The sequence below is a fragment of the Dasypus novemcinctus genome, chromosome 14, assembly GCF_030445035.2.
Source record: "Dasypus novemcinctus isolate mDasNov1 chromosome 14, mDasNov1.1.hap2, whole genome shotgun sequence".
NCBI lineage: Eukaryota > Metazoa > Chordata > Mammalia > Cingulata > Dasypodidae > Dasypus > Dasypus novemcinctus.
The window spans coordinates 79,222,396-79,239,320 of record NC_080686.1 but is presented as its reverse complement, the minus strand read 5'-3'; the positions used below and the strand labels follow the sequence as shown (position 1 = coordinate 79,239,320).

Here is a 16,925-nt window from a genome sequence, read left to right as displayed (position 1 = left end):
CTTAGCTCTCAATTTAGATTCTTCAACTCCTGTCTCCCAGGGTCACTTTTAACTCCAGTATTTAAAATGGTTGTTTATAGTGGACCTACTTTAACTGGCATTTTGAACTTTTTTTTTTTTGTAATTTGTTATGTTGTTGTGTAGTAGAATGATAACGTTTAAAATAAGAGTTGCCAAAACTGATGGCTAAGGTTTGTTGAGGACATGATATATTTTAACTGCTTTAAACTTTTCCATATAAAAACATTGTAATGTTCATTAAGATCTTTTTGGCCCGCTCTCCCAGTATAGGTAAGTATTGTAGTCATTAGGATTGAGGGGATTTTAGAAGTGATATAATTCCACCAGCATAACAGTCTGTCATGAAAATGACTCCTCCTGGAAGCATTTGTATCATGCTTCTTCTCCTGTTGCTCAATTTAAACCCAGGGGAGGGAGAGGATCATACTCAAGATCTGTTCATGCTTTTATCAGTATCTTTCAAGAAGTCTACGGTGCAGGCATTTAATGTATTTTAAGACCGTTTACATCATTTAGGAAGGAAAATATATATTTTTTGCTTTGTTTTGCAGATGTACAGATCAGCTCTCAAAATGTCTTCTGTGTCTTCCGAGAGTCTTCTAAGACAATTGCATTAGCCTCCTGCTAGTTGACTAATAGAATTAATAATTATAAAAAGCACTCTAAAGCCACATGCCTTATGAAGTCAATGCTGGGTATGATTTTACAAGTATGTGATCCATTTTTTTTTTAAGTGAAAATGTTAGAAAAGTTCTTGGCACACCGTGAAACATCATGCAATGTGTTCTTTGTCTTAGAGATAATAACTTGAGGGTGGCTATAGTCTAATGGTATCTAACTTATGACTTGCTAGGGGAGTTTCTTCCACTTAGAAGTATTGCAAATGTGCTTATATTTACATAATATGTCATTCTGAAAAATGACGGTGATATAATTCCAGTAGAAATCATGTTTTTCTATAACTACTTCAAAGTATAGTCAACTAAATTATTTTTTAAAAAGCAACTAAAAAGAACACTGCCCTGCCCCCCATAACAGAAAATAAAACCCATTTGACCTTTCTGATACTTCTTTGAAGTTTCAGTGTTTAACATTCTTTGCAATGTATGTTATTAAGGACTCTGTTCAGCAGGAGTCACTGAGTCATACGCGTTCTGAAAGTTTGTTCTTGGGTGGAAGAGAGAACAGAAATTGGGAAAGATGATAATTTAATTATAACATATTTTCTCTCAGGCTTTAAAGATGCTGATTGAGTATTTTTAAAATTGCGACTCATTGCATCTCTTCAGGATTTAACAGTAAATCGGCAAGATCTAAAACTTTTCTTTATTCTGGAAAATAACTTAATTTTTTCAATATTAATCTATCGCTATCTTTTTACTTATAAATATCTTATCTTGGTTCAGAATTGCCATTTAGAATGTTGCCGTTTTTGTAAATACCTTGGACATTAATTAATATATGGTCATTAACCATCATTTCCAATAGAAGGGTAATCTTCATGAATTTTTTTCTTCCTCATTTGTTCATGGGGTCCTCCTTTTTATATAGGATTTTAATCTTTTTGTATAACCTTATTCATTTCATTTTGGTAAGATATTTACTCCCATTAGGTTGAAAATGGTAAAATGCAATGATCTATTTAACACTTGTCCAAGGAGAGATTATATTTCAATAGTTACTGAAGAGATTCATGTACAATGGAAAAAACAAGCAGGAAATTCTAGAGGAAAAGGCAGAATTACTATACCAAGCCATCATACACATATTCCCTCCAGATTATACATATGAATGTCTATACGCTTAGAATATTCTTTTCTGTAGGCCAAATAAAAACATAATTTTTCCACTTAAACTCTTATATTCAAAACCATAATCAATTTCATGAGCTTCCCCTTTCTTTCTATTTTTTCTTTCATTTTTATTTTCCCCTTTGTTTGCTACCAATAAAATTGCCTTCCAATCTTCCACATTATAGTTACAAACTCCGAAAGCTACTTTAATGACTTTTGAAAAAGGACGACAAAACTCTCTTAAAATGCCAACGTGAACAAATAAGATGGTGTAATTCAAGTATTAAGAATAGAAATGGCTAACCAGGTTTTTGTTTTCAAAAGGTAGTACCCTAACTCATTTAATTTCAGGGCCTAATGGTAAGGAGCATGAGGCGAGGAGCAACCTCCCCACAGAGTCCAGGCAGGTTTACATTGCCTCACAACCATCATTTTCATCTGGAACTTCAATCCTTCAACCTATAAATGCATTTTTTTTTAACCAAAAGGGAGATTCTATGACTATTTTAGGAATAACATTGTTGGTATTTAAGAAGAGCAGTGCACTTTCTTAAAGACAGATATGCTATTTTTTATATTATTCAATTAAAGCAGATTTTCACCTTGCAAATGACTCTTTATCTAGTTCATTTTCTTTGCTCAGTGATTCAAATTGTAAAAATTTTGTCTAACCGGCTCTTCTGAAGCACAGGTACACTCCTATAGTCCAAGCTAATGTGGTTCCTTGGCACTTGCAAGAGATTATAGGCAAAACAACTAAAACATGTTATTAATTTGGATTTTCTCAGGACATTTTGGACCATTGTGGTATAACTAACTCTGCTAAATTTGTCCTTATGAAGGAGTGGCTAATAAAGAAGACTTGTTTTATTAAGTTAGTCACAGGTGGATTTTTCCAGGACATATTTGGGGTGATGACTTACACAGCCCTGGACAGTGTTTCAGTTGGGTGATTAAGGAACAAAGACCGTGAAACCCAGTTCCCAAGGAACCTTTGCTAATGCGTTTTTACTGACATGACACAAATTGCTTCTTATCTCTGTATATCCTTAGAGTTCTGACTCAGACTCCAGCAGAGAAATGTGCCACAGCGTTTTGTTCTTATTTTGACTCTCCTCACTGTTGCTACTAACCTGCAAGGCACAGTTGAGTTGCATATAAAGGTGAACCATCAGAAACTGCCAAAATTTTACCATTTTCAGATACAACACTGACAAGGTCTTATGGTTTGAGTTAATATTTTACTTCAGTCAACGTCCAGTTTGTTCCTGATGGTGGAACTAGTACCCGCCTACCAGGCTGTGCATAGAAATCTGGGGCTTAGGTACTACATCCTGACTGGGCAGAGTCCTAAGTAAAGCCTGACCTGGCCACTGTGATGCTTACTGGGTTCTTCTTCCAATGTTCAGTTAAGCCTCAAATGCAGCTTAAAAAGATTGGTTAGTAGGGCAGAGATGAAACATTTGTTATCCTCCATTTCCTGAAAGCAGTGGGGCAGTTTGCACTCTGTTTATAACATGCTGTTTCTGTCTTTTTGGCTATGAGAACATTTTGGTTGCTACTATATATATATTTTTACATCTTGGTTGCATAGTGTAATGATATTGAATTCTAATTTTGGTGTTTATATATCCATATACATACCAATTAGGCATGTAATAATATTCTGTAAACATAAACATGTAGATATAGTCTCTTAAAACTAACGTGTACATATTAGATAATAAATAACATGTATAAATATATACACATGTATATGCATGTGATATATTTCACCGACTATAACTAAAGAAAGAATCTGAACAAAAAAATAGAATTGGCAGGAAAGAATAACTATTGGGAAGGTTAGAGTTAGTAATGCTAATGAATTTTTCAGTTCTCATTAAACCATTCCAGAATAATAAATGAGCCACTCTTTGTGAAAAAAGTAATTCTAAATGTAAACTCTGGGCTTTATTCTCAATGTCTTCTTGAATTTTTTAAAATTGAATTTTTCCTGGAGGAAATATCTTACTGTGCACTTTAGAAAAACATTTAATAATGTTAAACCATGAAATAGTCGATTTGATTACATGCTTGTAAGAACCCTGTATCTGCCTTTTCCTTGTGTTTTTACAGATATGGTCCGGAAAAAGAACCCCCCTCTGAGAAACATTGCTAGCGAAGGCGAGGGCCAAACCCTGGAGCCCGTAGGTACTGAAAGCAAGGTATCTGGAAAGAACAAAGAATTTTCTGCAGATCAGATGTCAGAAACTACGGATCAGAGTGATGCTGCAGAACTAAATAATAAGGAGGAGCAAGATCCATCTTCTAGCAGTAAGAAGGACTTAAAAAGCTCAGCCCTTAGTGAGAAGGCTGGCTTCAATTATGAAAGCCCCAGTAAGGGAGGAAACCTGCCCTCCTTTCCGCATGATGAGGTGACAGACAGAAATATGTTGGCTTTCTCATCTCCAGCTGCTGGGGGAGTCTGTGAGCCCTTGAAGTCTCCTCAAAGAGCAGAGGCAGATGACCCTCCAGATATGGCCTGCACCCCATCAGGGGACTCATTGGAGTCAAAAGAAGATCATAAGATGTCACCAAAGGCTACAGAGGAAACAGGGCCGGCTCACAGTGGTCAAGCCAATTGTCAAGGCTCAAGCCCAGTTTCAGTGGCTTCAAAAAACCCACAAGTGCCTTCAGATGGGGGTGTAAGACTGAACAAATCCAAAACTGACTTACTGGTGAATGACAACCCAGACCCGGCACCTCTGTCTCCAGAGCTTCAAGACTTTAAATGCAATATCTGTGGATATGGTTACTATGGCAACGACCCCACAGATCTGATTAAGCACTTCCGAAAGTATCACTTAGGACTGCATAACCGCACCAGGCAGGATGCTGAGCTGGACAGCAAAATCTTGGCCCTTCATAACATGGTGCAGTTCAGCCATTCCAAAGACTTCCAGAAGGTCAACCGTTCTGTGCTTTCTGGTGTGCTGCAGGACATCAGTTCTTCAAGGCCTGTTTTACTAAATGGGACCTATGATGTACAGGTTTGTGCTTTATATTGTAATCTCTTTGTACAGAAAAAAGATATTTAATGAAATGTGAATTCACAGATGAATGTTAAAACTAAGCCCCCAATGCCAGAATGGCAGCCTGCTAGATACAGCAGAAGAGATGTATACACTCTATACCTATTTCATCTGAATGGGTGTTCAGAGTTGTCTGTATCTTCTCATCATGGGAAACAATTCCATGGGACAAAGTCTTTCATAGATTTAGTTAGGCTTTGTGTTTCTTGAAATATTTTATGGTAATTTGATGTTTTCACAGTCTTCCAAAAATGGCACTAATCTTTATGATAATTCATGCCTTGCTTGAGTTTTGAATTATAATAAGACCTTTCCTGAGGGTCTTACCTAGGTCTTGGATTAAAATTTGATCTTAAACCTAGCCAGATATCACATTTTATTACATTTGGATCATATTGAAGATTTCAGAGATATACTCCTGAAAGCACAAAATAAGTGCAAATGAAAATTTGGAAATCAAATTTTACATTGATTAAAAAGAAGTCAATGTAATTGTAAGTACTAGGAACATCAGAATGTACTTGGCACAGGCTAATAAAGCATTCCTTTGTACATTTCGGGAAAATGCTAATAATTTATGAAAGCATTTAGTCATAATTTAGATGTATACTTTTATTAAAACTGGCATACCTTTTTGATCCATTCTTCTATCTTTTGTTCACAGCATATATGACATGCAAAAATCTACTTTTACTATTTCAAGTAGAATGAAAAGTGGAGCTGAGTCTTAAGAAATGTATTCGTTTAATTTTAGCATAGTCAAACTCAGGGTCAGCTTGAGAAGAGAGCATATTTGTTTCTATTACAGGCTGTAGGTTTTTATAGTATTATTTGGCCAGGGGGATTTCCAAACATGTTAGGTTTAATAGTAACCTTCTTTAGGAATGATTGGAAGAAGTACCAGAGAACCTGTGAAATCACACCACACCGATTTGACCTACTAAACCCCTTAAAGTATCAGTCATTTTTATCAGTTCAATAGCTATAGCACATTTGCCTGGGACTTCTCTGTTGACCTACTGCTAGTTAGGAAATGCAGGGAGAGGGGTTGTACATAAGAGGTAGTAAACGTATTTTGCAGTACTTGTAAGAAGAATCAGAAGGAAAAAATTTTGAGTCCTGTAAGTGTCAGATTGGTGATCTTATCAGTTTAAGGGCCATACAAAGTAGAACCTTTATAAAGCCAGTTTCATCTTTGGAAAGCGCTCTAAAAATTCCATCTCACTTTGTGAATTTCCACAAATAGAATGATTTCTGCAGAGCAGCAAATTAAGCCAACATAGTTATTATGCATGAAAGCTCCATGCTTTGAACTGCTGCCTTATTAAAGATCATTTCACTGTCTTATGTCAGATACACTCTGCTGTCAAACTGTGATTGGAAAGCAAATACGTGTTTTAGATAAAAGGGTTAGAAGTGAATAATGTCAGTATGTGAAACAGTGTTTTATAATTAGCAAGTAATATGATGTTAATACCTGGATTTCCGGCAGTAGTTTCACTTTGCCCACTCTGGGGACAGGATCTGAGGGAAGCTGATTCTAGGCTGTCAGGAAGGCTCTAAGACAAAGATCACTAAGGCCTATACTTTGGAAGAATTCAGATTTTTAAACACACTTCCATTTCCCCCAAACAGTTATTTGTTAGGTTCTTAGTTATTTATAGTAAAGTTTTATGTTTGCATAGAAGGAGCTGGACACTTTTCCTGGGCAGTGATTTTAGAAATAAAACAGATGTGTGAGCTATCTGAGTTTGAACTAATAGAACTAGAAATAAAACAGCTGATCCTAGATTGCATAGTCTACTAAATCCTTGTAGCAGCACACAGGGAAGAAGACAGAAAGTGGTAGGAAACAGCACGTAGAAGATAATCTTAAGATCAATTTTTTTCAAGAAGTAATACTCCTAAAAATAGAAAAAAGCAATCTGTGGAAAAAATTAGGGATTATTTCAAAGAAATGTTTGAATCTAGAAACAAGTCTTAAGAGAGTTAGCTTTCTTCGATTTATGAAGGGAACATTAAACACACTTTTTGGCCAAATGCTAATCTTGAACATTTTGCATACACACCAGATGTTGATGCTGAAACATGTCTGAAGATAAGTAACTTATTAATATTTTTATGCTGAAATAAATATTGAGCAGCTTCCTTATATGCATAAACTGAATAAAAGGACATCTGAAATTCCCCCCTTTTACCCACACATGTTTGTGTTGCTGAAATGCCATATGAGAGATTTTTTTCCTTGGCACTTGAACTGTGTGGAGACTAAAAGCTGTTGGAGATAAAGTGCTGACTCTAGAATTTCTTTAATGCAGTTTTGTCAGAAATTTATAGCAAGTTAATGGCTTGTGTGTTTTCTGATAGAAAGATGTTGGTAAATACAAGTAATGCAGACAGTCATTCAATTTCAGGAATAATTTATGTAAATCTGTAATTGAAACTAATTGAAGCAATAGATAAAGAAGCCATTAATCTTTTTCAATTAAACTTTTTTAAAAATAATTTTATTTTTTAACATTCAGGACAGTTGGTGGTTAATGATAGATTTATGACCTTTTAGGCCAAAAAAAAAAAAAAGGAACAGAAGCCGGAAGGCAGAAGGAGAGAACTTAAAGAACTCTGTGGCTTTGATCTGTATTTTGATTTGACATAGGTGATTTTAAATAATTTGAACTGACTTGATTGCAAACATTAGATATACAGTTAGGAAAAAGATATAATTTGAACAGATTCTAAGATTTCCAATTCCAATTTCAGATTATTGCTAACTGTTAGGTATTTACAGGGGAATACTTGAATTGTGCACCTATTTGAACTGACAGTATACTTCTAATGAAAGTTATGTTACAGTTAACTTAGTCACAGAATTAAAAATATGTAAATAGCATTAAACAGTGTTTCTTTGAGGTATGTCTGCAATAGAACCCCCAGCAAGTTAATGGAGGTCACTTTAAATAGCCACCATAAAATCAGGGCTATCTTTTCTAAGTCTATCAGGTTCATGAGATTCTCCCTGCAACACCTTGATATGGCAAGCCCAGCCCCAAAATCAGAAAACTTGTCTCTCCTTCACCAAGAAAAACAACAAAAGATAGACTGGCCAGCTCAGAGCTAATTTATTTGACTAGGATCTTAAATCCCTCAAATCTTAGTTTTCCCTGCATGTTTTATCAGCTTGTTAAGCTTAAACATTCAAAAATAATGGAAGTGGCATGATTGGTGAGCCCTTCATGTTATTTTTACTGCATATGTTCAGCCTTTGAGGCTCACATATAGACAAATAATAGGACAAGAGATTGAGTTCTTCAAAAAGTAATTATAGCTTCTTTCTTTTTAATCAACTTTATTATGCTTATATTTGAACCATTGCTGAATGGAGGCCCGCATTGTTAAATGCGGACTTGGCTGTTTCATTAGAGCTTAATGTGCTGTGCATTAGGGCGTTTGCATCATCTTTATGGGAGAGCTCTTAGCTCTCACATCAGGTTATAGGAGTCCTGTCAAGTTGTGCTTCCCATGGGAAAGTGTTTAAGCCGTCCTGTGTTTATAAATGCTCACAATGTACACATTGCCTTTTCATATTGGCATCCTTTTTCTATCATTCTCTGTTATTCAAGCTCTGGGAAGATAGCTATTGGATTCCATCTATTAAATTCATTTTGGGCCTTGAAGAAATTCTAAGATTAACAGAAGAATCTCATAATTAACTTACTTGTGACTTCTTTGTGTTTGAGCTATGAGTGCTACATTGCTGTTTTGTAAATATTTGCATTAGAGTTACACAATACATCATGTTAGAAACAGGAAGAACAGATTTTAGAGACAGGAAGTCATCCTTTGTATTGTATTTCTAATATATTCAACTGTATGATCTTTATAGACCAGTACATTCATTTGAACCAGGGATTTCAGTTTGGTGTGAGAAAAAAACAAGAACAACCCAGGGAACATTTATCTTGCTGTGGTCTATTTTGACTTTTCTTGAATTTTTCTTCCAAATATTTATTTTTTGCCTTGGAGTTTTCTTTGATCTGTAGTAGGAGGAAAGCTGTAGATCTTAGCAGGTTTTGTTTCTTTGTTTTTCTGCGTTGAGGCTGATTGCATTTAAGAAAAACTGGTGAATGGAACTTTAATCAATTCAGACTGTCAATAAAGTTCAGAATGTTTGGCAAATGAGCCCATACTTATTTTCAGGGCTGTGTCTCTTTCATAAGTAATAAAGTGTGCAAAATGAGACATGTGCTCACCCCAAGGCCATAAAGCAAAGCAGAATGCTGGCATTTTCCAGGTTATTTTCATCAGTGTAGATGGCACTGCTGGATAATGCAGCCACCACAGTAGAGCAAAGCAGTTTGACCACCTTCACTAATCCCTTCACCTGTATGCCTGTTAAATCTCCTTTCAGCGTTGTTACATGAGTATCAGCATGATAAATAGGAGTTCCTCTTTGATTTTTGGTTTATGTCCCATCGTTTAAAGAATATACCGCTTTCTTGAATATTATCATTTCTCTTCAGGTTCAATGTTTAGAAGAAGAAATGATGTTTATCAGTGCATCTGATCAAATTTGGCATTATCCAACTTTTAAAAAGGTTTTATCTCTTCAATGGCTTGCTCTGCTGACCACAGCAAGTCAGATTATCCAGTTCTTTTTATTTCTCAGGTCTTTGTAATTGCAGCATACATACAGCTGTTGAAAATACAAGCATATATGTAGTGCCCCTAGCCCAGGAAATTCAGAGTCAGAGAGCGGTTCCCTTTCATTTTCTGATTTCCTTCACAGAACCTGGATCTAAGAACCATTAGATCATATACCTGTAGTTCTAAGCATGGTTCTTCATAATATAACTCCATATTTTGAAAATTTAGAAAAACTCTTGGGTGATTTTAATTGAAAGTCAATTGTAAAAGTTATTTGGCTGTATTACTTTTAACTTGATCCATATTTCTTCATCTATTAGTTTCCATAATCAAAAATTATACCTATCATCTATTTTTTTCCAATTTTGGGTTCATCTCTAATAATGGTCAGTATTTATTCAGTGTTTCTTATGTGCATATGTGGATCTAAATTTGTCACATATATTGATCAATTGATCTTCATAAAAAATCAACGCAGACATTATCATTATATCTATTTCAAAAAAATGAAGAAAGTGAAGCATAGAAGAATTAAGTAACTTACCTAAGAGCACCAAATTGTGTAAATGGAGGAAATGGGATATAAACCCAGATAGGCTAGAGAAACCTGTAGCCTTCCTAAATTTAAGACTGAGTACAGTAGTACTGTATTCTATACTATACCATGTAGCATAATGCTACCTTTTTTGAATTTACTGGATTGAGAATTAAAATCACTGTAAAGCAAATTAATTTGGCTGATTTGTCTCATTTTTTTTTCAGTTATTGTGATTCATTTTCACTGATACTTTTCCTGTAGAAAGTAGTTCTGTAGAGCAAGTAAGGCAGGGGTTCTTAACCTGTTTTGTGCCACAGACCCGTTTACCAATTGGGTGAAAACCATGGACCCCTTACTAAGTATATTATTTAATAAATATATCACACCCATACCAACACATCCCCACAAGATTAATGGTTTTTTGAATTTCAATTCAAGCTCATGGGCCTCTTGTTAAGAATGTTAAAGTAAGGGGAAATTTTTGATTAATCAATTAGGGATGTGTGTTTTATTGCCAAACCTAGGCATTTGATGTAGGTCATACTTTAGATGGCGTTGTTCTAGGAATTTGTGATTTAACAAGTATTCTGAAAGTTTTCTTCTCATCTATTTACTAGGCACAATCTAGGTTGTTTTTTCTTGAAGACTAAAGATAAAAGTGATGCACCTATACCCATTTATGTTCTCCAAGGCCACGTAGTTAAACTTTCCTTCTTTGCCCACGAGTACGTGCAATAATAGGTGTGGAGGCAGAGAACTAATGAGAATTCCTTCAGCGTGTTTAATTTGAGGCTACGGTCTGATTTCACTGGATTCTGAAAGTGAAGAAGTGTGGATAAAGTGAGGAGTTCGAGGAATTCAGAAATATCCTACTGAGCTAGCATTTCTCCTTCGATATTTTGATGAACTGTTGATGTAAGATTAAAAACACCTGAATTCTTTCAAGTGTCTATTAATGTATCTGAGACTCTCACAGTAAATGATAATTTGTTCTAAGACCTGTTTTTACTGCTGACGAGTGTTCTACAGGTACCTCAAAGTGTCAAACTGAAGTTGCTAATCTTTCCACAAACAACTATAATTTTTTTGCCTCCTTTCTTCTTTCCTCCTCTTTTCAAGTCAGTTAGGCTGGAGATCTCAAGTTAACCTGCATTTCTTTCCGATATTTATTTCTCCCCTAAAATTGAGTAGTTTTTCCGATTCTTCACTCCTTTATTCTTTTAATGCCACCACCATTAATGTTCACTTAGAGAATTCTTGTTGGTTTCTTTTTATTATTATTATTACTTTCTCCTTCCATTACCTTCTCTTCCCAACTCTTTTCACCTCCCCTTTCCTCAGCTCTCTCTTTTCCTTCCCTTTCTCTTCTTTTCCTGTCCTTTTTAGTCTTCCTCTTTCCTCCTCTTCTACCCTTCTCTCTTCCTTCTTTCCCCCTTCTTCTTCTTCCCTTCCTCTCTTCCTCCCTTTTTTCCCTCTCTTCTTTTTACTTTTCTTTTCCAATTCTGCTTATAGATCGGTCTTCCTGTATTTTATAGGAGGAGTAGGTCTACTTTTTGTTAAATATACCATTTAATTATGCTTATCTAATTATACTTGTAAAATTAAGTACAAGTTCTCTAATCAGACAATACTTTTCAAAATTATCTTTTACTTCTCTTGTAGAAGAAATAATACAATAAGACTAGCCCACATATAGTACTTATTACCTAGCAGATGTCACTATGCAGCAGATTCCATTTGGAGATTTAGTAATAACCCAGTCCACCTCCACATTTCCCGAGAGCAACTGACACTGTTTCCCCCTCATTTATACTTTTACTCATTTTGTTTTCTCCACCTGAAACACTTTTCCATGATCACCTCCTTTGAGACTCATCGCAAACACCAACTTATCTGTTCCCAGCTCAGTTGTCACCTCCTGGAAATCTTTTCTGCCCTTGTCCTTCTGGGTTAAAGTGCTCTTCTGTGCTTCACGGATGCTGGTACATCTTAGCAGGCATAGTACATTGGTGTTGTCATGCATTAACTTTTAAGTTTTGTGCCCCAAACCACAGACACATTGGGGCTTTGGGGCTATGTCTCTTCTCTTTTATATCCCTAGTGTCTGGCACACAGGAGACATGAAACTAAAAACCCTTCACTGAAGGAAGGATGTTCTACATCTTCAATGATTAGACTCTGTTTTCCCATTAGGATACTCTTTAGAACACACTGTAATTCTTACATATTTGCATTATGAGCCAGTGGCCACAGCAGGTTGGACACAGAAAGGAAGCGCTATGAATAATGCACTCAGATGCATAATCCCCTTGCACTGTGTTTTATGTTTTATTTTGGAAAAAAATTTTTCCCTAGAAGTTTGCCCAAAATATTGAGACTAACTTTAGGATTTATTGTCATTCTATCAGCGCAAATAAGAGATAGCCACAGGAAAATTATTTCAGAATTATACTGAGTAAAAGAGAAAACTTTTTTTGGGATAGAGTATCTATTACTTTAATCCTAAAAACAAATTAATAAAATGTGTGTAACTAAGAATTTGCAGTATTTTCTCTTAAATTTGCTTGTTAACCCTTAAACCATTTTAAATTATGGTTCTCCGCCCCCCCCCCCCAATTGGTTGCCTCTGATCAATCCAGTGGAGAACAGTGTTTACAGTGACCCAAGAAATAGGCTATATGGAAAGCAGTTGTGGCTTGGGCAATTGGACTCCCCATCCACCATATAGAAGGTCCAGGGTTTGATACTCAGACACTCCTGGTGAAGGCAAGCTGGCCCGTGTGGTGAACTGGCCCATGTGGCGTGCTGCCCTGAGCAGGAGTGCTACCCTGCGCAGGACTGCTGGCCCCTGCAGAGAGCTGCCACAGCAAGATGATGCAACAAAAAAGAGACACAGAGGAAAGACAACAAGACACAACACACCAGGGAGCTGAGGTGGCACAAGAGAATGGTCACCTCTCTCCCACTCTGGAAGGTCCCAGATCGGTTCCCGGAGCTGCCTAATGAGAATACAAGCAGACACAGAAAAACACACAGTGAATGGACGCAGAGAGCAGACAATGGAGGAAGGGGGGAGAAAGAAATAAATCAATCTTTAAAAAAAAAAGAATTAGGCTATAAATGGCACAAGACCGAGGTGATTGCCACCTAATTAGCTTTGTTATCGAAATTTTTAAACACGTACATCTCCATCAAAAGTGTATCATTGAGTATCATTCCTAGCAATTTCAGTGCCCTAAAAGGTATACTATTCTGGAATATTTTCTGAAGCACAATACGATATAATGTAGAAACATTGCATGTGTAGATTAGTAGGTTAATTCTGATTATAGTTATTTTCAGTTAAGATTGTTACATATGGATTTCTTCAAGTAGTTTTCACCTTCAATATTTGAACAGTGATTTTTTTAAACAATTTAGCTTTTTATTTTCAATATTTTACTTCTTTAACTACCAGCCAATAACCTTAAGTCCTTTTAAATTAGTATCCATATAATTGGCTTTGTGGCTCCCAATTATAATACTTGAAAATGAACCACATCTGAGGAAAAGTATGTGTTTTGTTCAACAACTCCTTTTTGTTACATTGAAAATAAGTATATGTACTAAAGTATCATTTTAAGAAATCTGAGGCTTGTAAAAATAATTTCCTTTGACAGATTCTTTTAGATGTTATTCTTATTTTTTGCTTTGTGTTATTAGAATGGGAGAAATGAATTCAGGTTAAGGACCTTGAAAAAAGCCAACACTTTTATAATTTTGACCTCTGCACTAAAATACTCTATGAAAATTTATATGTAAAAAAATTATAAATGAAAGCCATGGAAAATACTATATGCAAGGAATAGTTTTTAAAATGAGGATTAAAATAGAATGAAAAAAACATCATTAATCCTCAGTCAGTAAACAACAATTTAAAATCTGTTTCTTTTCATAACTTACCAGGTATGCTGGGTATTTCTCTCAGTATATAATTCCAACTCACCACTGAATCATAGTCCCAGAATCATATGCTTTGGGGGAATGGGGGAGGCACATTTTGTGCTTTTTTTTTTTGAAGAAGCCCATATATATAGGTCAAATCTATGATAATGGAACCATACATTACTATTGCTTTATTACCCAGGTAACTTGGGCCTGGCTGATAGATTTCCATCCATGCTCACATCTCCCTTAATGAGTTAATTTCTTCATTCAGCCACAATGTATTGAGGCCCTGCTTATTTCCAAAGATTAATAAGATACTCTTCCTGTAGTCAAAGAAAGAGTATAAAAAGAAGCATTAGCTTAGTAATGGAATTGGATCTTCTCATTTACAACTAAGAATACTGCTCGTGACAAGTTTATGAGTTTGTCAGTGAATGACTTCACTACTTACCCTCTATTTTGTCTGGCCATCCCATTGGCAAGAGAAATTCATGGTTCCTTTTATTAAACAATAATCCCATCCATGTGAATGGTACTGTGGAGTGTATGGTAGCCACTAGCCACATGTGGCTGAGTTGCAATTAATTAAAACTAAATTATCAAAAACGAAACAAATCACTTAAATAAAATGAAGTAAAAAAAAAAAAAAGGTAGCTCAGTTGCACCAGCCCTATTTCAGGTGCTCCATCACCACGTGTGGCTGATTGATGGCTACCATACGGGCAGAGCAGATTATACAACATGGTCCTTTATGCAAAAAGTTCTGTTGGACAGCACAGTTCTAGAGTTTGCAGATCATTTTCCAATACAGTCTCTCACTTGATCCTCACAATAATCCTCGAAATGGCAAGGTGTACAATTTTATTTATATTCATTAGTATTCGTAAATTGAGGCTCCAGGAGGTTAAACATGTTACCTTCCATGGAAGTTAATGTATAGAACTTTACTTAGGCACAAACAAATGCAAGCAAAGGTAAATACAAGGGAAAAAGGATTTTATCTACAACTTCGGGTCTTAAAATATAAGTATCTTGAAGGCAGAGGTGTACTCACTGGTATATAACTAAAAGCTATCACAGAACTTGGCACAAGCTATACACTCAGTAGCTGCTAATTGGATAAATGAATAGATATAATTTTTGACCTAAACAGGATTTGCGGTTTAATATAATTTATAAAACATGAAAATTCATTTCAAAGAAACTGCTGGATTAATGGGTTATAATTAAAGTTCTGGTTAGCAAATGGAGAAGATTGAGAGTTACACTCTTTATTTGGCTTCTGATCTCTTTTTAGTGTAGTCATAACCAGGGAAGGATAAGTTTTTTGTTTTTGTTTTTCCCCTATTCTTTGTGTATATCTGACCACTTGAAAACTTTGAAATAATTCTCTGAAGGAGAGAATAACTCAATAAAATATTCTGCAATCACTTATTTTGCACACTGTTTTTGCTGTGTGTTTCTGTTTAATCTAGAAAAGAATCATTTTAAATTAATGTTTGTGGGTCCTGGAAATAAAATGAAAATAGTCAATAGTCATATGTACTGTCTCTTAAAAGAGTGCATTATGTTTTATTTTACAGTGGTATTTAATGATACATATCAGTTCTATTTCACTAAGACTTAAGTGTACATCTATTATAGTAAAAAGTATCAAAATTGCCACAAATTTAGCCTTAAGATTTTCTTTTTGAAAAAGAAAAGGAATAAAATATTGTAATTATGCAAATGTCAGTGAGATTAAGCAAATTTAGCTTTTATAATAGTATGTAATCGTAATATTATGTTAGCTTTCAAGACTATATAATACTCATACTAACATGATTTATTACTATTTATGAAGAAAATAAATAGGTAACATAAAGAAACGTCAGTATAGTTGTTCATGTTGTTAAATGAGGTCTTTGAGTTTTGTTTCTTTGCTTGTGTAGTTTTGGAAGAGTGGCCAGTAGTAAATAAGCCATTAAAGGCAGTCTAAATAATGGAGGTGGGTGATTTTCTGTGGATTAAAAACACAACTTTGAGCCATCTAGACCCCAATTTAAAACTTCTAACAAAATTTCCAGAGTTGCTTAGTTAGTCCTAAACTAGAATGCTTTGCTTTCTCTTTTTTATAAAATATCCTTTCTTGGTTTCTTCACTAATAGTGGTCATTCATAGCCTGAAATTTTTACTCTAAGATTACTGTCAAATACTGAAAGGGATATTGCGATGCTTAATAATTTAAGTTCATTTCAAAATTACATGTAGAGGGACTTCCTCAGGATATTTGCACTCTTTGTGCAGCCCTTTCAGTAGGACATGGAGCAGAGGCTTCAAAATTGCAAAATCAAAGAAATAGTGATGATGTATTGTGGTTTCTCCTGAGAACCCCTGGTCTATGAACAGAAGTTCAAAATATTTTGTATTAAGAAAGCTCAGCAACTCTGAAGCAGTGTAGTGGCTAAAAGAAACTAAGTTTTCACCTCTAGATTTTGCCCATTTAATTTCTTTGCCTACATTAGAGGGGAATGGAATATTTCTGAATTTCTCACTTTTGAGTTGAGTTTAGACAAGTTCTTGAAGGAAGTACCTGATTTGATGGCATTACATTTAAATGTTTGCTTTTTTTTTTTTTTTAAATAAGATTGCTTCTCACCTCTTTAGTAAATTGGGAAATATATATAGAAATTTCATAATTTTACATTTCAGTGCAAATTTTAGTTGCTTTACTCATTTCAATGGTAGGTTAGAATAGTGAATAAACTGGATCCTCAAGTTGTCTGGCTTTGACATCTCTCATGCCATTGATTGATTTCCAGGGTTGTTGCCAAGGAGGATACCCTATTCCTTACTCTCTGGTTAGATGATTCTCTACTATTGACAGATTGAAATCTGTGTGCATAGCATGATGATATAGACTGTCTACAGTGAAATATTCTTGTCCTT

The 16,925-nt window shown here is 35.2% G+C and overlaps 1 protein-coding gene across 4 annotated transcripts in view; it reads left to right on the top strand.

Moving 5' to 3' along the window:
- The window catches only part of TRPS1 (transcriptional repressor GATA binding 1), a 246,720-nt gene that overhangs the window by 39,505 nt on the left and 190,290 nt on the right, over positions 1-16,925 (top strand). For 2 of the 4 annotated variants that reach the window (XM_004471429.5, XM_071208006.1), the window contains exons 2-3: positions 573-730; positions 3,933-4,846. In XM_004471429.5, coding sequence (XP_004471486.3) covers positions 694-730; positions 3,933-4,846 — 951 coding nt within the window. In that variant the 5' untranslated portion in view covers positions 573-693. The remainder of the gene's footprint in view (positions 1-572; positions 731-3,932; positions 4,847-16,925) is intronic. The other 2 variants (XM_071208007.1, XM_058275933.2) reach the window with 1 other exon arrangement.